This window comes from Alligator mississippiensis, chromosome 15, assembly GCF_030867095.1.
Source record: "Alligator mississippiensis isolate rAllMis1 chromosome 15, rAllMis1, whole genome shotgun sequence".
In the NCBI taxonomy this organism is placed as follows: Eukaryota; Metazoa; Chordata; order Crocodylia; family Alligatoridae; genus Alligator; species Alligator mississippiensis.
In genome coordinates, this window is record NC_081838.1 from 5,048,079 (window position 1) to 5,068,943 (window position 20,865).

The 20,865-nt window shown below is 53.8% G+C and overlaps 2 protein-coding genes across 5 annotated transcripts; one reads left to right on the top strand and one right to left on the bottom strand.

Moving 5' to 3' along the window:
• LOC102560915 (zinc finger protein 239) lies at positions 1-6,674 on the bottom strand. Of its 4 annotated transcripts, XM_019482491.2 has the most exons (4): positions 6,622-6,674; positions 3,915-3,990; positions 3,679-3,772; positions 1-1,640 (listed from the first exon to the last, which is right to left on the bottom strand). In XM_019482491.2, the coding sequence occupies exons 3-4, from the start codon at positions 3,737-3,739 to the stop codon at positions 670-672; spliced, it is 1,032 nt and encodes a 343-aa protein (XP_019338036.1). In that variant the 5' UTR covers positions 3,740-3,772; positions 3,915-3,990; positions 6,622-6,674; the 3' UTR covers positions 1-669. The 4 variants fall into 4 exon arrangements, with proteins under 4 accessions (XP_019338036.1, XP_019338035.1, XP_014463424.1 ...); XM_019482490.2 differs by lacking the exons at positions 3,679-3,772; positions 3,915-3,990; positions 6,622-6,674 and adding an exon at positions 3,425-3,595; XM_014607938.3 differs by lacking the exons at positions 3,679-3,772; positions 3,915-3,990; positions 6,622-6,674 and adding an exon at positions 2,557-2,862.
• A 274-nt stretch (positions 6,675-6,948) lies between these two features.
• LOC102563956 (zinc finger protein 345) lies at positions 6,949-19,332 on the top strand. The gene is made up of 6 exons (XM_059718425.1): positions 6,949-7,792; positions 8,225-8,305; positions 8,598-8,761; positions 9,750-9,876; positions 13,720-13,836; positions 15,131-19,332. Exons 1-6 carry the CDS (start codon positions 7,507-7,509, stop codon positions 16,849-16,851), a joined length of 2,496 nt encoding a protein of 831 aa, XP_059574408.1. The 5' UTR covers positions 6,949-7,506; the 3' UTR covers positions 16,852-19,332.
• The last annotated feature ends 1,533 nt before the right edge of the window (positions 19,333-20,865 follow it).

Below are 20,865 nucleotides of genomic sequence, written 5' to 3' on the forward strand. Positions count from 1 at the left end.
GATGAGTATTCTCATGTATTTATTTAGGGCAGGATGTCCATCCTGCCCTATCCAGGAGGCTCAGGGCAAATTACAAGAAACAACCAAACAACAGGATTTCTTGAGCTCTCAAGAACTGCAGCTCCCCCCTTTCCACAAGGAAACCCTTCCACTAACCCACCTAGGCCTCCCAAACACCACTCTCACCCTGACAAGTGAGCCCTCAACAACCCCCACCCCTATACTAATCCCCCTCACCCCACTCCCATCACCTCACCCTGCCTCCTTCAGAGGGACTGCAGACATCAAGCCCCCCTCCCTAGAAAGCCCACTTAATTCCTCCCCACTCCCAAAAACAAGCAGCATAGTAACTCCAAAGAACCATAACAAAATGCAAAATACTCTTCTGTTCTCACCCCAAGTAATACCAAAGGGTGCCCTTAGCACAGCCTGGGACAAACCAGGGTCCTTGAGGCACAGGCCTAAACCCACTTGTCTCTGCCCTCACTGGAGCCTGTAACCCCAAATGTGGCCCATTGAAGAGACTTCTGGGAGGACACTTTTCTCCCTCCCCAGAGCCATGCAAACCCAGCACCCGGGGAATGCAAAGTTGGGGGCCTTTCCCCATCTCCACGTCACAGAACAGGATGTCGGGAGGAAGAGAGGGGAGAACTGGCAGGAACTGCTGTGTCAGTGATGAGGGTCTTGTTTGTGGGTTCGCTGGTGCCTGTTGCGAGTAGAGCTCTGCTTGAAGCTCTTCCCACAATGGACGCAGAGGTACGGCGTCTCCCCGGTGTGAATGCGCCGGTGAACTCGGAGGTTGGACGGGTGGCGAAAAGTCTTCCCACACTCAGCACACTGAAATGGCTTCTCTCCTGTGTGCGTGCGCTGATGCATTCGGAGGTGGGACGAGAGGTTAAAGCTCTTCCCGCACTCAGCACAGCGGTAAGGCTTCTCCCCAGTGTGGACACGCTGGTGCACTTGGAAGTTGGACAAGTACCTAAAGCTCTTCCCACAGTCGTTGCAATGGTATGGCATCTCCCCAGCGTGCTTTCGTTCATGGACTTGAAGGTAGGACAGTTGGCTAAAGCTCTTCCCACACTCGCTGCAGAGAAATAGATTCTCCCCGGTGTGGATGCGCTGGTGGACTCGGAGATCAGAGAGTTGAATAAAGCTCTCCCTGCACTCAGGGCAGCAGTACGGCTTCTCCCCTGTGTGCACGAGCTGGTGGGCTTGTAGGTGGGACATTTGGTTAAAGCTCTTCCCACACTCGGTGCACTGGTATGGCTTCTCCCCAGTGTGGAGGCACATGTGGACTAGCAGGTGGGACAGGCAGGCGAAACTCTTCCCACACTGAGTACAGAGGTAAGCCGTCTCCCTCCTGTGGGCCCCCACGTGCATGCTGAGCTTCTGTTGGCCCCTAAAGCTCTCACCACACTCTGTGCATATATACAGCTCCTCCTCACTCTGCATGCTGCCCTCATGGCCTCTTGAGTCTCTCTGCACATTGAACCCTTCCCTGAACACAGGGCTCTCCTGGGGCTCAGCTGTTCTCTGTCCCCATTGTACAGGGAGCTGGTTTCTGGCTGAAATCAGTTCCAGGTGTGACATCTCTTCTTCCGGAGGCTGCTGTTTAGCTCTGCTCAGCATCCTGGCATGAGCTAGGTGGAGAAGGAAACCCAGAGATTAGTCCCTGTGCTGTTGGAAGAGGGAAAGCCCTGCTAATCCGTTTGGTTTGGATGGGCCCCAGAGCAGGACCAGCCTGTGGGTGCCCTGTAAGAACAAGAGGTCCAATTCCAAGTGCTCCCAAATCTGGAGGTGAAGGGTTAGGTCAATGCACTATGCTCACGTTCTGTAGTGAATTTTAGGTTGGGTCAAAACTCGAAGCCTCATCCGAGTAAGCAGAGCTCAGAGGTGTAAAACCCAGTGCCTGCAGGGAGCGGATTATGGCTCTACCACATTCCCACTGTGTCACCGCCCCGAGATCCTGGGGGTCTCCCCACCCCATCTGCCCATGTCTTTCCCAGCCCCAGACCAGATGCCCAGCCCTGTGCCCTACCCACATGTGCCCTTCCCAGTCCCAGAGACCTGCACCAGGAAAGAGCCCTTGGGGATTAACCTGCACATGGACTCTTGGTCCCAGGGATTGTCCCCCTCAGTGTCCCAGTCAGGCAGCAGAAAAGAGGAGACTCTACTGCAAACCGCAAAGATCTGCTGCTGAGCCATGCTGCACAGACCCTCCATGCACCCCCAAGCTGGCTGTCCTGAGGGGACCCAGCGGGGCTCAGCTGCACACATCCCTGCCCCATGCTTGCTGCCACTATCTGGTGTCACAGACCACCCAAACCTTTCTCTTGGGTGCCAAACCTCAAAAATATTCTGCTTGAGCTGCCCTTGAAGTGAGCCCAGGCATTGCCACTACAGACAGGGAGCTCTGGCCTTTTGGACTCTGTCCCAGACCTTCCAGTTGCAGTCCCCCCTCTGTGCCCTCCCCCCCAAAACCCTCAGGGACTCTCTTCTGGCTCCATTCCTGCAGTGGGACTTTACCTGTCTTGGAGACTAGTTCTGGCCACTCACCATCCCCTACAGTGCAGGAAAGCAGGAGGTCTTTGTCCATCAGGGATCAGTGACCTACAGGGCAGCAGGCAGAGTCCTCCCGTCCTGACCCCAGGAAAAATCCCAGGCAGAACTCCAATCAAGCACAGACCCAGCTCCTCAGTCTGCCTTCGGTTTTCCCCCTTCTGCCCCAGAGAGTCTCTTCCAAGCCAGTCTCACACTCATGTCTCTCCTGAGTGTGCCAGAGACAGCAGGACTCTCCAGGTGCTGAAGGCTCCTATTCAGCACTCCTTTGCTGTGTCTTCATAGGCAAATCACCACATTGTATTCTTAATGGCTCCTTCCCCAGCAGCTCAGCTGCCCCATCTTTGCTCCCAGGTGTAAGTCATATTAACCTTAACCCATTCTTTCCCCATACAAGAGTATACAAGAAAGGTAAAATGAAGCATGGAAATTCAATGTGAAACCTCCACAATTTAACCCATGGATATTATCACATGAACCCAATTCAGTCCCAGTCCCTGGGTCCCGAGGGATTTATTGCCTCTGCATGACATGGACGATGCTTTTCCTACCTCAGTCCTGCTTGAGGCAGGGCAGAGGATGAGTGGAAATGAAGGGAGGGCAGCTGGAGGGGGAAAGTGGTGAATAAAGGGCAAGAATTGAGAAGAAGATACCTTGATGGTCTGGGTAAGGGGCTCCCCGCAAGGAAGGTGGGGGATGGTGGGTGGTAAGACAGGGTCCTTGGAACAAAATCAACCTGAACCCAGGAGAAAGAGGGAACTGTAGGATTTAGACTCCATTCGCACAATTAGTAGTGCTACAATTATTCCTTGCTATCAGACTCCATTCACAATTATTCCTTGTTATCACAAAATGTCCAGGTTACCTTGGCACAATTCAGAGATGTGTCTGTTGTCCCAGGGAGAGCGGGGGTGAGGGGGAATCACATCAACCCCATCAGATGACATTGCGCCCCCCGCCCTGCTCTCAGTCCACCCCACTCAGCATCAGCCAGGTACCGTGGTGGCTGGCCAGGGCCATGCCCAGGTTGGGGATCCCAGCGCCACCTGTGAGCAGAGGGGAGGGGTCCACCCTGGCTGGACTTATCAGGCTTCCTGGGTTTCCCCTCCCCTAACTCACCTGGCAGGGGCGTGGGCTGGCAGGACCTGATGCAGGTGCCACGCTGGGGCAGCTTCCCCATGGAGGTGTGGTCCTAGGGGCTCCAGACACAGACCTGCAGGGACAGTCACGGGCTAGAGCCACCAGGAATGGACCCAGGTGTCCCAGCCCATCTTCTGCATGCTCATTGCCAGCTCCCACTCCCCACCCAGAGAGCCCAGGTGTGTGGATACCCCGCCATGCCAGACTCCTTTCACCTCCAAACTGCAGGACTTGATGCCTAAATTTGGGGCCGGCGCCCATGCAGGGGCAGAGGTGGGGCAGGGGTTCAGCCTGGGGGAAGAAAGCACAGAGAGGGGCAGCTTGACTGCGGCCCCGAGCATCTCCACCAACCCCCTGCCCCAGCCCACCCCTCCCATGGTGTCTCACCTCCAGCAACCCAGAGCCCTGCTCCACCCCACGCTTCTGCCGTGGAGCCACTCCCTGCCCTGCTGGGGCCGGGGCCAGAAGGCAGCTCCCCCGTCCCCAGTCCCCGAAGGGCCCCCACTAGGGTGGCCGTCATAGAGGACAGTCCGGTTCAGCTGGCCGTTGCTAAGGTCTGAGGTGTCAGGCCCCAAGCAACCCAAAGGGCCACTGACTCCATCCCCAGTCGTTACTAAGGCCTGAGAGATCGGGCCCAACCGTCGTTAAGGACCAAGGCACCAGGCTCAGACCGTTGCAAAGGCCTGAGTTGCCAGGCCTAGGTTGTTGCTAGGGCTTGAAGAGCCACATCCAGACTATCTCCGAGACCTGAGAGCGCCAGGCCCCAGCTGTTGCTCCGGGTAGAGGCGCCAGCCCCAATTGCAGCCCTAGTCAGGCTCTCCTCCTCCTCCTGAGCATGAGTGGAGAACCAGGGTGCCATGGTGTACTCCTCTCTTCTCTGGCTTTGCATGATCAAAGCAGGAGGAGTTGGGGGCATTTATAATCTTCCCTGTGGCTTGGGGACAGACTCACTGGACTGTGAGTAAGAAGGAAGAACCCAGGACATGATCCTGCAGAAAACCTGGACTGTCCTCTATGATGGCCACCCTACAACAGACTTATCCAGTCGATGGCCTCTAGCGTCTGTAAGATCGCCCAGTCTGACCTCTGCCCTGAGGACGGCAGTGTTGCCATAGCAGGAGTTTTCTCTCTGTTTTTTTGCCAGAATGATCATATATGAGCATATGGATTTTGAGGAGCAAGGTTGGGCCCGTGGATGTGGAGGAAGAGGGCGAGGAGGTTTTGGATGTGGAGAAGGAAGGTGGATTTCGAGGTAAGAAGAGGATGAGCCTGTGGATTATGAAGATCAGGGTAGGAGGCAGTGGTAGGGAGGAACAGGGGGACAAAGTAATAGAGAAACAGCAGCTGGGTTGGAAGTGATGGAGAGAGAGGAGCACAGGGATGAGGGGATGGAGATGGATTAGAAGAGGGTTGCCCAACCTGTTGCATGGGTGCCATAAGTGGCACAGGCAGCGTCTGTTTGTGGCACACAGCAGACATGGAAGGGGATGGGCAGCTCAGCAGCAGGTAGAGTAGGGAGCAGAAGGCAGAGCAGCAGTTCAAGCAGGGAGCAGAGGATGCGAGGACAACACAGAGCAGCAAATTAGGCAGGGGAAGGGGATCAGTGACACTCAGCGGGTGTAGGTTACACCCGCCACGCTCTACAAAGTGCTCACTTTGGACCAGCCAGACCAGAAGCCACATGTGAAGCAGTCCTGGAGTGGACACTGCTGGCGTGGCATCTGGCATGTATGTGTGTATGGGAGCTGGGCACGGCCCCTGCCCCTGGTTATGGTGAGCAGGAGAGGGCTCTTTTTTGCTCCCACCCCTACGGAGCTAATCCTGCCCTGCAGCAGGCTCTCAGTGGAAGGAAAGGGTCCCCTGGGGCTGGGGAACTTGCCTGGGTGTGCTCAGTTTCTACCCAACTTCATGGGGATATTTGGACAGGTCTGGGTCAGAAAATGGGGCAATATTAGCCGCAATTAGAGTTTAATGGAGAACATTTCAAGTCAGCAATCCCCCTGCCCTGCCACACCTGCCTTCCCCTGTTACAGTCCCTGGGTCCCCTTTGCACTCCCCCTTCAGAGCTGCCCCATTCCCTCCAGGGAGGGACATGGCATTTTCCCTTTGAGTCCAAGGACAAAGCTGGTGCTGGTCCCAGGCCAACAGCCACTGTCTGCACCCGGGGAGACCTCACCCCACCTCTTGTGCTCCTACCGCTCACAGGTGGCCTCTTGGCTGCGTCTCACAGGTGTTATCATGTGACGGGAGACACAGGACCCACACGTCTCCACAGCCCCACTCAACCCTGGCACCGGGCGCAGGGAATGCGCTGGCTCCCAAAACACCACCAACAATTACATTTGTACCCAGGATCCTTCCAGGGATGCTTCCCCGGCAAGCCCTCTAGCCCCCTCCACCTTGATCTGCTGAATGAGCCACTTAGTGAAGACACTGTTAGGATGGGAGTGCGGGGGCCAGAGAGTCGGGAGTCACTGAGACCAGCAGGGCTGGTGGGCGCGGGTCTGCCCGGTATCTCTCTCTGGGTGCCCCCTGCTCTGCCCCTACAGCCAGCAACATCACACACAGGCCTGCACACACCAGTGCACATCCATGCACACATGCACAGACACACAGGCACACACTCACAAGTGAACATACATGCACACACCTGCGCCTGAACACACACACGAATACACATGCACATGCATGCCTGCACACACATCCGCAGACACCTACAGGCGTACACAGGCACAGGTGCACACACATTCACACGTACATGAACCCAGAGGTGTAGACACACAAACACACACACACAAAAACAGACACGGGCACATGCACCCTCAGGTGTACACACGCACAGGTGCAAATGCACACGTGCGTGCACACATACACGGACACGGAGGGATAAGCACAGGTGCACGTGCACATAAAGATACGCACAGACGCACGTGGATATACACAGGCGTGCAAACCCGCGCAGACACTGGTATACACAGGTTCACACACATGCACGGACACACAAGTGTATGCATTTATAAGTGCAAGGGCACAAACAGGTGCGTGCACACACCGGTGCACAGGCGCACACGCACGCACGCACGCACACACAGGCGCACGCACACGGATACAAGCAGGAGGGGGCGGGTCCGGCCTGGCCCCGCCTCCCCCGCTCCCGGCCCGGTGCTGCGCGGGGTGCGGGCGCCGCTTCCCTTCCGGAGCAGCCGGGACTGCGGGACCGGCCCCGCCCGAGCGCGTCCCGGGGTGGGGAGCGGGGCGTGCGGGGAGGAGGCGGCGGGGCCGGGCCGGGCCGGGCCGTGCTGGCTGGTCCTGGCTCTGCCGTCACAGGGCACGACGTGCACGGTCCACTTCCCCGCACACAGGAGGCCCCGGGCATGAGCGGGCAGGGGGCTGAGCTCCCCCGGGAAGAGGCGGCGGCTGTTGAGCTGGGGCCACCACCTGAGGCCCTCTGACCAGCACCAGCACGGCCCAGGGACCCCCCGGCTGGCACCAGCACCAGGCACGACCCCCCCAGCAGAGACCTGGTGCCCTCACGCCCCGGGTGCTGCTCCCAGGAGGGCGAGGGGCCGCGGGGTTGCAGCCGCCTGCGGGAGCTGTGCCAGCGCTGGCTGGAGCCCCAGCGCCGCACCGAGGAGCACATCCTGGAGCTGGCGGTGCTGGGGCAGTTCCTGGCCATCCTGCCCCGGGAGATGCGGAGCTGGGAGCGGGCATGCAGCGGGAGCCCTGCGCCGAGGCAGTGGTCCTGGCTGAGGGGTTTCGTGTGGGGCGAGCGGAGGAGGACAAGCTCCAGGCGCCGTCCCCATCTCCATGTGTCTGGGGACGCTCCCTCCCCCGGCTCTCTCCCAGTCCCTGGGCACTGTAACGCATTTGCCTTGTCCCCAGGTCCCCGTGCATGTCGAGGTTGAGGAAATGTCCTCAGACAAGATGGTGCCCACTGCGGCATTGTGGAAACATCTCAAATCCTGGCTGGCTCAGCAACAGGCCCTTCGTGTGGCCATGCCCCTGAAGGAGGCAGGACAGGATGAAACCGCCGAGCCTCAGGACGAGCCCCTTTGGGTCCCCAGGAAGGAGCTTCTGCCCCAGCAGGACCCAGGTAAAGCACTGGATGCAGGGCAGGGCCTGGGTCTGGGGGCCGGAGTGACTGTCCTGCATTAGGGGCGAGAGGCTCAAATCTCTGTCCCTGAGAGGCCGTGAGAGGCCACAGCATTTGTGACCACGTGGCTGGGGTGGGACAGGGCTCTGACCTGCGTGGCTGGGCAGCACCAGGCTGAGGGCCCCGAGCTTTCTCACTGCATGTGTGCAGCACCCAGCAGAAAGATCCCTGAGCGTGGGTGATCCCCGTGGTGCTGCAGTGGTCACATCAATGGTGTAATGGGTGTCCTAACAATCGGGGGTCTGCTCAGCCCTTTTTCATGCCCCGGTGACCCTCTGTGCCCAGAACAGGGCTGGTGCAGGTGTCGGGGACATGAGTTTGCCCAATGAGGTTTGGCTGGTACACTTACCCCAGGCCTGTGTCCTCCTGCAGATTGCCTGAAAACAGAGGAGACTTGGGAGTGGTCAGCTCATGAAGGCTGGTGCCCCAGAGCAGGCCCTTGTCCAGGAGCAGGTAAGGAGCCATGTTTGCACCTTTTCTAGTAGCAGGAGGCATCATCCATCAAAGGAAAATCTCTTTGCCAGAACATTTTGATGGGGTCAGTGCTCCAAGAGGCCGGGTTTTTGCATTTTCCCAGTGCCCTGGAAGTCTTTCACACACCTTGGAGCAGACAGACCTTGTATTTGCCTTCCCCCTCCCTTTAGGCCCCTGGCTGCCTTATTCCCAGGCAGGTACAGGTGAACAGCAGGGTTTTCCCCGTGCTGGCAGCACCCGGGCTAACTTGTGCATTCTCTTCCCCACTCAGCAGGTGCAGGGACCCCGAGCAGAGCTGAGGAGGAACCTTGTGATGAAGGGCCTGGAAACCTGGAACTACAGGGGACTCCCCCAGGGAGACTAGGGGAAGGCGGCTCCCTGACACCTGATCCAGGCCAACTGCACAAGGGGCAGGACAAACTCCCAAAGCAGAAGGTGAGCAGACACCAGCTTCAGTCGGGGCTGGGACTGCAGCTCGGGCAGAGACCAGAAGGAGCCAGTGGTGCAGGAAAAATACGGGGAGTGGAGAGACCTAAATAGCGAAAGGAGGAGGCTTCACTGGTGACAGCAGCTACAACGGCACCAAGTTGGCGTTAGCTGGAGCTGGCTCCCCAGTGCAGGTAGCCAGGGGTGCTGACACTGGAAGGCTGGGTCAGGATCCGTGGAGCCAGAGCTCTCTCCTCTGGAAACGTTCCTTAAGGTGCTTCTGAGGAGTGCTCAGATAGAAGCTTTAAAGACAGGAAGAACCAAGGAAGAGCCCTTCTGGGGACTGGGCAATACCCAGCCAGCACCAGGGAGCATGGTGCAGTGGTCCCTACAGCTGACCCCAGCAAATTGCCTTGAACATGGCTCAGACTGTGGAGCATAGAGGGTCACTTTAGCTGATGCCAGCAGGATTTCTCCAGCACAGCCAGTGACAAAGCAGCTTCATGGTCAGGTAGTTTGGGAGGAGTGAGCAGTGCACCTGGTTGCTAGACATCACTCTTAATCCAAAGTGAGGTAGACGGAAGGATACGTTTGCACCTTACAAACTAACTGAATCAGAGATGCATACAATAGGACTTTGTGAGCCCAACTCATTTAATGAGATACAGTGAGAGGATTTGCACAGGGCAGACTATCAAGTAGAACGTGTTTTATATGCTAAAGATCAAGAAAGGAGGCAGGGAAGAGAGAACCATGGGAGGAGAGATGATGCTGGGAGAGGAAAACAAGTAAAGACCCTAAATGAGAATGGTAGAGATGGGGACTGTGGAGGAGACGGGCCATGTGGGCTGACATCCATGGGGGTGGCACGAGCCATTCTCCACTAAGACGGCTAAGACCCAAATCTTTGTATCGCAGAGTAAGTACAGATCAGGGCTGTGGGGGCTGGAGGCAGCTGGAAGAGAAGATGCTGATAGTGTAATGCTTGTGACTGCAGCTCCGGGAGGCCTTTGAGGACATGGCAGTGTACTTCACACGGAAGGAGTGGGAGCTGCTGGAAGAGGAAGACAAGGAGCTTTACCGGGACCTGATGCTGAGGAATTACCAAGCTCTACTTTCCCTGGGTAAAGCTCAGTCTCTTGCTTCTCCCTGGAACTGTGAGCTCTGAATTTTGTTGCCATCTTCCTGTTTTTCAACTCTCAGATCCTCCTGGACTTTTGCCTGGTAGTTTAAATCCACTTCCTTCCCACTGCTCTGTCAGTGATGAGGCTCTTGTATTTCGTATTTATAATATCCTGTTCCATCTGATCCTTTCATCTTCATTTACCTCTTCCCCAATTGTTTAACTCCTGGTGCTTCCATTTTCAGCAGATTCTTGGTAAGATGATCCTTTTGCCTTCTCAGCGCGTCCCTATCCTCTCCAATTCATTGGCTATACAAATTCACTTTGAGGAATAATAACTCTTTGGAGAATTATTCTGATTTCCTCCTGCTCTTGCCTTAGGTGTCCTATCCAAACACAGGCAGCAAATCCTAGGATGCTCAGTCTGGTGCTATCTAAACCCTCCTTCTCCTCCGTTGGTTACCACCCAGCAGAAGTTAATGGAAGTCCTAATCAGCCTCTGCTGCTACAACAGATGGATTAAGTGTTTTCTCAACTCCTTCTCTAGTGATGTATGTACCCGTGATGGGACCTGGGTACTTCTCACAAGGACTTGCTGGAAGCTTCTGTCTACATTCCTTCCTGACATCTTCATCTCCATAGATCAAAGCCTCTGGCTTTGTGGTATTTACTTTGAGTTATGTGCTCTCAAGCCCACTCTGCCATTCACAAAAGTTTTCTTGTCCTCCTAAAATCTGCTGCATATCAGATGCTCATCACTGTCATTAAAAATAAGTGGGATAGGTGCATGACCTAGTTAAAAACCAGTTTTCATTTCCAGAAGATGTCTAATACAGGGGCTTATTCTGGCTTCAGTGAAGGTTTGTGGTACTTGGCTTTTACTAGGCCAATTTGCTCTGCTGGTGCTTTCTTCCCCCTCTATTTCACCCAAAGAGTTTCCTCAGGGAAGTGCTCAGATGCTTTTTCTACTTTATCAAAGGCCATGTAGACCATTTCTACATCATGGGACTTCATATGCTGTAAAATGTGTCTCCTTCTGCCACCTTTTGTCCATATCCTTGACTCCAAGGATCTTAGTTTCAACCCCAGCAGTACTTGCAAACCTGTCTACTCATGTCCCCTTGTGGGATGATCCTACCCCCGGATAGGACCGTTGCTGTAGTTGCAGCTTGAGTTCTTATAAAAACATCCTTTCCTGGGTCCCGTTAATGAACTACCCCTTTCCCCAGGAAAAAAGAGAAGTTTAATTGTCAGCCATCTGTCATGGACTTTTTTCATTGCCACAGCTTCTCACCATAAACCTTCCCTGGGGATAAACTCATTTATGATACAAAGGTACAAGGATAAACTCATTAAGATACAAAGATATCTGAAATCACAGAGCTATTATGATGTTATGCATTCATCAATGTCCAATTTCTATTAATTTTGGTACCTTGAAAATAGTAAAACCTTTATTTTTCTGCTTTCGATTACATCACAGATCACTGCATCTCCACCTCTGTCCCTGGTGACCACGGGTCATCTACACGTGAAATTAATGCAACGCAATAAACTCTGGAGCTGTTCATGCTGGTGTTAACTTCCCCCAGGTACAGCAACTACATGTGCAACTGGGACCACAGCAGCTTGAGCCATTGCAGAGCAGACCTGAGCTGACAGTGGGCATTGGGACCAGCCCTGGGCTCTGTGTGGCAGTGTTTGGTGGCAGAGGAGCTTGCTGGCATGTGAGGGTGCAGAACCTGAGAAGCCATGTGGCTAGGAGGCAGGCAGCCCCCCCACTTTAGCACCTTGTACCCTAGATAGCCCCTGTAACTATCTACACGTGGAATCCAGTGCAGTTACTTACTCCACTCTCCCCAACAGCACTGTCTTACAGCGGAGTTAACTTACTGTGCTCCAGTACTGGGGCACGTGTGGACAATTGCACTTCACTGTGGAGATAATTAGTCAACTGCACGGTAAAGCGCACGTTATAAATGCACCCTGTTAGTTGCGTATCCTTTTTATACTTCTGCGTGGTCGGTGCTTTGTTTCCCAGGACCATCTCTTAAGGAACTTGTGTTCCTGGGGAAGCCAGGGAGGCTACTTGGCTCCTGTCCTGCTCTGGCTCTGGGGACCCTCCCTGCACTGCCACGTCTTGATGTTCTTAGTGCAGTGTGGAAGGGAGGCTGCCCCAGGGCCCTAGAGGGAGCTCCGTGTTGGCCTGTGCCAGCAGATCCCCTTTGACCCTGTTGGATTCACTCCAGTCCTTGAATTTAGCTGGCCTTCCCAGCCCATACATGTCTCCCAGGACACCTTTTGCGTTATGGGCTAATCACGGCCTCTGAGCCTCTCTTAGGGCTGCGTCCATGCCTCACAGGTGTTACTGACTCACAGTTAGGTGTGGAAATTATCCCTCGAGCCAATGTCTGACCATTCTAGGCCTCCCCACCCTTGCCAGGGCCTTGGCCTTCCCGGTTTCCTCTCACTGGCCCCTTGCTACCAAGGCCAGCCCCGCCAGGCCCAGCTCCTGGGTTCCTGCCCTGTCACTTCAGTCTCTTTGGGCTCTGCCCCTTGCTGCTTGTTCTGGCGGCCTGGCCCCAGTGTTCACCCCTCACCAGCTACGGGTTCATAGATTCATAGATGTTAGGGTCGGAAGGGACCTCAGTAGATCATCGAGTCCGAATCTCTGACCTTGGTTGTCACCTCTTTCACCTGGGTCTCTGGGCTACAGGCTCCTGGCCCTTGTCCCCACACCACTTAGGCTGTGGTTTTGCCCATAATGGGCACTGTGCTCCAGTCTCTCGCTCCTCTGCTCTCACTTTCCCTGGCCTGAACCTCCTCTATCCACAAGTCCTCTGGCTATGACAGAAAACTGTCCCCCACTAGGTTCCAACATAATCATCCACTTCCTGGCTTAACTGTGCTGCTGTCCTCCATACTAGACCCTACTTCCCTGGGCGGTAAGCATCTAGTTTTCAGTCTCAAGGCCTCTCCTGTCAGCCAGGCAGTCCCTATTAGCCACCCTGTCATGGAGCTCTTTCTTCTGCAACTTGCAGGGCCAGACTGCCTGCCCTTGCTCAGGACCTGGCTTTTATCTCACTCCTGCCCTGACCACTTCTGGGCAGGTGTCTTATTAGCCCTGGTGCAGCTGCCTCTCCCCTGTTCTAATGGGCAGCCTGTTGCTGCCCTGTTTCCTGTCGCTGTAGCTCTACTGCTTCAATAGACTGTGTCCCGCCATACTATTGCTGGGTAGCTAGCACAGCAGTTGCCACTTTGGGTGTGTCTACAGGTGGTGCTACGGCACAGTCGCAATACTGTATGATGATGTAGCATCCACGGGTGTCTACACGTGACCAACAGGTACTTCACCATAGCGGCATGCTCCCCTGTCATAGCGTATCGCTACTGCAGAATAGCAGCTACAAATAACCATGTGAGGGCCCAGTATGAGCGGTTACTGTAACATGCTTTAGTAATTCCAAAAGGAAGTATTAAAGCATGGTGTGGTAACAGTGTTGCCATAGAGCAAGGGCATAGGCCCACCATTTGGCTTCCTATTCCCTTGTAGGTCCCCTTTATTAGGCTGCCTGAATGCTGTTTACTGCTGTTTTCCCTTTCAAAGTAACAAGAGCCATAGGCTCCCTGTTACCCTGTCCTTCCACTGCGTGAGTGACAAGGACCATCTATTGAAGGCTTTTCCCTGCAGTGCTTTCTCTTTTATCCTACATGTCCACCCTCCCTTTTCCTTCAAGGCCCTGGTAGGATCCTTGAGTTCATTCGATCCAATCCCCAAATCCGCGTTGGTTCTTCTCCATCCAGTACTCAGTCACAAACTCTCTTTAACTACTGCCCCAAACAGGATATCAAGGTCCGACACCTGACTTAATCTGCCGCATCGAGCAAGGAGACGTGGAGCTCTGGGTTTGTGATGATGAGAACCATGTGGAAAACTCAAAAGCTGAAGACCTCTTGCCAGGTGAGTTGTTGCAGACCCTTCCACCTGACTCCGCTCTCAGAAATGCTCAATACCCAAAGTGAGGCGGGGACCTGGAAACTGCAGACCTGCCCTGTGCTGCCACTCGGGGATACTAACCTCCAATTGCTTGTTCTCTAATATGTCCAGCTAGGGGTTGTTTCCATTCCCAGAATCCTTTTTTCTCCTGTTAGAGGACAGTCAAGTTTCCTGTCTTGATTTTTAGGCACAGGCCTGGTTCCCCTGGGATAAGATTATCTTTATCTTTCTTTTTCTATCTTCACTTAGCAGTGCAAGAGTTGATTTCCCAGCCCATGGTAGCTAACACCCTCTTACCAGGGCATGATAGGATTTGTGGTCCCCCGTAGAAATCAGAGTGTTTGGCCAAAGCTCTGTGTTGTCATTTTTGTTGGACAAGAGGCAGGCTGGGGCTCTCCCTTGTTTCTTCTGGTTACGCAAATGTGGTACCCAGAAAGTATTTAATAAAGGTCTCAGCCTGCATAAAATAGCTCTATGTGGTGGTTGGGATTCACAAGCTTTTGTGTTGGCTGAGAGAAGTGAGTCATTTTATGGTTTGCACCAAAATCTCCCTCTTTCTGTGTCATGTCTGTGACCGTGTGTGTCAGAAGCCTTGGGACTCGGCACAAAGTCTACATGTAGGTTAATGTCTGTACCTCTGAAGCATCTAGTCCTAGGTAAGGCCATGCTCCCTAAACATTCATGTCTGCTGACAGCTTCCTGATCTCCATCATAAGGCTGTTCACACTTTTTCCCAGATGCTGCTCTCCGGACAGCTGTGCATCAAGTGTGAGCACTGGGGACGAGCCCTGAGCAGTCTCACAAATGCACTGTGGCTGCTGGAGCATGCCAGCCCCATCAGGTGGAGTGCTCGGTATCATCTCCGTCACCCATCGGTGCTGTGGTATAGAGCAGCCCTTAGCCTCATTCTTCCTTTAAGCAAACACTTCTGATCTCATGCTCAGCCGCTTAGTGCATGAAATCATTCAGGTACTGTCCTAATACACATCCCTCACGTGATTCTTCCAGAGGACTCTGAGGTGATGGGGCTCAGAGCTGTGACACAAGTCCTCCAAGTTGCAGAACAGTAGGATTTTATATGGACCTTCCCTCCCTCTCCCCCAGCACTTGGGGTGCTAGAAAAAAGAGCTTACTTTCTTAAGTAAATACAAGTACCAAGCTCCAGCCCTTCTCTGAGGTGCATCCCACCTCAGGGAACAGCAGCTTTTCTCCTTTTGTGGCAAGGCAGGGCTAATCCAGAGTTGTTTTTTCCACCCAGGACCTTCCTTGATGCTGAGCAGAGCTGAGGAGCAGCCCCCAGAAGAAGGGCTGGTAGATCTGCAGCCACCACAGATGTCCCTAAGTAGATTAAGAAGGAGGGACCCCCCAAGTCCCAAGAAGGACCATTGGCATAAGAGGGCAGGCAGGTCCCAAAACCAGATGGAAAACATGTTGTTGAACAAGGTACTGACTCCTCTTGGGTGTGAGAGTGGAGCAGAGATGAAGCTGAGCAAGAGCCAAGGTTACAGGGAAGAATTTGATAGGCTGAGAGAGAGGAAATATCCAAAAAGAGAGATTCACCAGGGAGAGAGATTTCATCCAAACTCTGCTACTACGGTGGGCCTGAGGGAGAAGCTGGAGCTTACCACCAAGCTCAGGGAGAGGGCCGAGCTGACCTCTGAGTGCCGGGAAACCTTCAGTTGCCCATCGCAGCACCAGCACATCCACTCAGGAAGGAAGACAATCCAGTGCAGGACGAACTTCACCGGCAGTGAAGAGCTGTCCTGTCACCACTGTGTGCACAGCGGGGAGCAGCCATCCCACTGCACCAAGCGTGAGAAGAGCTTCAGCCAGATGTCCAAGCTGGCTCTGCATCAGCTCATCTGCACCGGGGAGAAGCCATATCAGTGCTCTGTGTGTGGGAAGATCTTCACCCGCTCCTCAAGCCTGGCTGGGCACCAGCGCATCCACACGGGGGAGAAGCCACATGAGTGCTCTGCATGTGGGAAGCGCTTCACACACTCCTCCAGTCTGTTCTACCACCAGCGCATCCACACAGGGGAGAAACCACATCAGTGCCCTGAATGTGGGAAGAGCTTCACCCAAGTCTCCCACCTATCCCGGCACCAGGAAATCCACATGGAGAAGAAACCACATCAGTGCCCTGAGTGTGGGAAGAGCTTCACTGAAGCCTCCCAACTTGCCCAGCACCCACACATCCAAGCAGGCGAAAAGCCACATCAGTGCCCTGAGTGTGGGAAGGGCTTCACCCAGAGCTCCCACCTGGCTCGGCACCAGCGCAGCCACACGGGGGAGAAGTCACATCAGTGCCCTGAGTGTGGGAAGGGCTTCACCCAAGCCTCCCACCTGGCCCGGCACCAGCTTATCCACAAAGGGGAGAAGCCACATCAGTGCCCTGATTGTGGGAAGAGCTTCATTCGCTCCTGCCACCTGGCCCAGCACCGGCATGTCCACACAGAGGAAAAGCCACATCGGTGCTCTGAGTGTGGGAAGAGCTTCATCTGGTCCTCCCAGCTGGCCCAGCACCAGCATATTCACACAGGGGAGAAGCCATATCAGTGCAAAGAGTGTGGGAAGAGCTTCACCTTCTCTTCCCACCTAGCCCAGCACCGGCACATCCACACAGGGGAGAAGCCACATCAGTGCTCTGAGTGTGGGAAGAGCTTCATCTGGAACTTCCAGCTGGTCCAGCATCAGCGCATTCACACGGGCGAGAAGCCATATCAGTGCAAAGAGTGTGGGAAGAGCTACACCCTCTCTTCTCACCTGACCCGGCACCAGCGAACCCATACAGGGGAGAAGCCATTTCAGTGCCCTAAGTGTACAAAGAGTTTCACGGAAGCCTCCAACTTGGCCCAGCACCAGCGCAGGCACACAGGGGTAAGGCCATTTCAGTGTCTTCAGTGTGGAAAAAGCTTCACGCAGTCTTCCCACCTGACCCGGCACCAGCAAATCCACATAAGGAAGAAGCCACATTAGTGCTCAGAGTGTGGGCAAAGCTTCACTCTCTTCTCCCAGCTGGAAAAGCACCAGTGCACCCACACCCAGGAGCATCCATAAATCTGCCAGCAGTGCAGGATGGACTTGGGGATGTCTGTATGTTTTGCACCCACCAGTAGTTGCATGCCGCCAGGCAGCTTCATCCTGGGAAGAGTGCAGGAAGAGTTCACCCTGCCCTCAGCCTGTTTAGGGCACCACAGAGCTCACAACATCTAGAAGTTGATGTGAAAAGTTTGATTTTTGGGTGGAGGCTAGGAAGAAATACCTGAGGCAGAGGTTAGCCCAGATGTTGGGGGAACCTCTGAGTTATTATCTTTGCATCAGCCTTAGACCAGATACATTCTCCATCATTCTTTGTGAGCAATCAGTGGTCCTGGGGGAGAAGTGCACTAACTTTAGGGTTCCCTCCCAAGACTACTGACTCCATATTACACTCGGAGACTGACCTGTGCTCTGTCCTCCATGCTGGTCCCAGGGTCCTGGTGAGGCTCTTGAGTTTCAGGGAGAAGAGCGTTAAAGGTTGGCAAAGCATTTCTTGCTCTCTGCCCTGACCTTGTCTTTCCTCACCACCACCATGACCCCTCTCCCAGACCTGCTCATGCTCATCGGGTGTCTGCAAGCTGCTGTTGCTCCTGCTGTCACCGCCTGAGCCGAGTTTAGCAGCTTTTGCTTTTTAGCCTCTCTCCTCAACTCTGCACCACCAGGTGCCAGTTGCTTCCCCTGCCCTCCTTCCCATGATCCCATTCTCTGCAATGGATTCCTTTGTACTAAAGCCCCAGAACTGAGCATGTTGGGTCCCTGTGTTGTGTCTCCATGTTCTCTCCAGAGCTGCAAAACAGAAGCAAGCCAGGGGCTGAAGCCTTTTTCATAGCAGATGATTCCCAAGCCCTTCCCTTTTGAGAGGGTTCACCACAATCAACAGCTTTTTCCTAATACTCAGGAGCGGGGATTGTCACACCTGAGGCATTGCTCCTACATAATGCTGTACAGCAAGGACCCTGTGCTGGGGGGTTTTGAAGGAAGCTCTGCGCGGGAGTCCCTTTTCTGGGTGAAAAGAGGTAACAGGCTGAACGAGGTGCAGCCTGTGCCTGTTCTGCTTCTCCTTTGGAAGCGTATTGAAAGCAGGAGGAAAAACAAGAGGAAGAAAGGTGTGAGGGAATAGAGGAGGAGTTTGAGCAGGAAAAAACAGAAGCAAAGGTGGTGAAGGAGAGCAGTGCCAGGACGTGAGGAGTTGCTCTGGTTGGATAGGTGCAGGAGAAAGGAGAGGAGGAGGAAAGGGTACAACAGGCGGCGAGTACCTCAAGAGCAGGGAGAGTTGGGGCAGACTCTGAAGAAGAGAGGAGGGGATGGGATGGCTCACTGAAAGTGAAATCAGAGAAGTGAAGGATTGGCAATTCCTGGTGAGAGAGGTGCTGTATAGCACACAGGGGCATGAGTGATGGGGTTTTCCAGACATCTTCTTGCTTATCTTTGCAAAACATATCAGCTTTTCTTGCACCTTGGTAGTGGGAGGTAAATCCCAAACCATGTTTTATCAGACATCACGTGAGGGACTGTGTGGAGAAGACAGGGAGTGGGCACATACCCAAGCACAAAACCTTTAGCATTACAACTGCCAGCATTTTATGCCGTCTTGGAGGTGTTCGAGAATAAATAGAACCGGCAGCAAGCAGGATCCGTACTTGTCCGGTCAAAGGACCACCTCACTCTGGTGGGACACCTGAATGAGGAGAGATCAAAATGGATGTGTGTGACACTTTTAAGGTGGACTTGTTGGAAGAGCAGAAAGATTTGGAATGGCAGATGGTGCACCAAATCCTTCTAGTTCAGCACCGAAGGAGACTTGGAGACCAGAGAGTGAAATGAAGAGCCCAAGGCTAACTGTGCAGAGGAAGGATCTCAGAGGCATGTCTGGGAATGTCATGTTAAGAGGGAATGGACCAGAGTGGGATGCCTTCTTGAGACGCTGGTGTAGTTATGGACTGTGACACATGAGATGGTGCACTGGGGCGAGTTCCCACAACCTGGAAACGTGCATGCAAGGAGAGGACGAAAACGGCTCATTTGTCTTAAAAAAGTGATTTGGAACTGGAGAGATTTGATTGTGCATAGACATGTCGAAGCAGCAATTAGAGACATTGTAAAAGTAGGCTGAATAAGGTAAAGCGACACTAAGGGAACAAGAGGAATCAGGGAAGGGAAAGCTTTTTGGGGGGGGTTGATTTTTGTTTAATTTTTGCACTCCCCACATGTGAAGAATATGTTGTGTTAAATTAGGTTTCAAATGGGGAAATAGGTGAATTTGTGTGTGTGTGTGTGGGAGACAGAGGTGTTTTCATGTTAAATATAATAGGTTGTTGGGTATAGTAAATTTATTTTTTTGTTAAAAGAAGGAAAATGTTTTATCTTTTGCTGCTGTAAAAAACACAGACAATAATAACAGTAAGAATTATAATAATATTTCTCTGCCTCTGCACCCTGATTCCACATCTGACCACCCATTTCTGACCCTTCACAAACACTGGGAGCTTACAGAAGTTACATTTTTGCACAATTAACCATCACCTAACAAACATACATGGCTGCAGATCCATTTTTAAATGGCTGTGTGCACAAAAATAAAGTAGCTGTTGTTAAATCAGCTGTTGGACGAAGGCACATAAAGACAAAGCGCCTTAACAAGCTTGCATACAGTTTATGGCAGGGGCGTAATTCAATTTTCTGGCACTTCTACCCACGTACCATGTGCTTTTGCAAAGGACTCTGCTCTAGCCTGGAACCAACAGAGTTTGTCTTTGGGCCTGCCCCAGTGCCTGGGCTGGCTCCCTTGTCAGCTGTCAATGCCTTTTCCAGTCCTGCCTCTCCCTCGGACCACCTGAGTCTTGGAAGAGGATGGTCTTGCAGACAGCCTTCACAGTTGCACGTGGTGTTGGGAGACAGAGAGAGGAAGAGTGACTAATCCCTGCACAGCTGCTCTGCTAGTTTGGCCTGGAGGAGCAGTCCTCCTCCCTGGGCTCCCCTTTGTGTGGGGTGGGGTAGAGAGAGAGCCTGGGATCCAGGAGGCAGAGTCTGCTTGCAGCTGGCAAATCATTCTCAGGGGCGGAGGGGAACCCTTCCTGGCTTCCTCACTGATTCCAGCCAATGGAACAGGCCACCGCCCAGACATCCCCTGGGTTGCGGCGGTTCTTTGCCAAGAGAGAGCCAGGGACCCAGCAAGGATGGCCCCATAGACAGCCTGCCCAGTTGCACTGACTAATCCCCGCCTGGCTTCCTCACCAGTTCTGACTGGCAGTGCAGTCCCTTTCCCTGGGCTTCCCCTGGGTGGGGAGGAACTGTCTGTGGGGGAAGAGCCCGGGAGCCAGGAACAAGAGCCTGCTGACGGCTGGTAAAAATCACACTATAGGAGGGGAGGGGAACCGTGCCAGTGGGGAAGACACAGCCTCACTACCTGGGATTCCCTCGAGTTGGGGGCTCTGCAGAGAGAAGGAGACTGCTGTCAGATAGATCTCATATGCATCCTGTCCCGTTGTGCTGTGTGGGGAAGGCTCTCTTCCCAAAATACACATTGGGATGCATCCTGACAGCCAGGACAAGCACATGCATAAGCTTCTGCTGTTGTCAGAGTCTCCCTGCTGTGTGTCTTGGTCATCCCTCACCACATCCTGGTGTCTGACGTCCCACGCACAAGCAGGGATACAAAAGCAACCGCGGGTCCTGCTGATCACCCTGTGGGATTTGCCAGGGACTGCAGGACATCACACATGCCCAGCTGGACCTGATGAGACAACGGGTATCCCTGCAATGCAGCCTTATCCTCACAAGCATGCAGCTGGTGGTCCTGAGTCTTGTCACCCCACCTCCATGCCCAGCAAGCCTCCTCAACTCTGCCTCTGACTTTCTCATGGTTGGTGAAGATAAGGCTATCCTGGATGCCATGTATGCTAGGGTGCTCCTACACCACTTTCAGACTTGAGAGCAGTGTCTGGATGCACC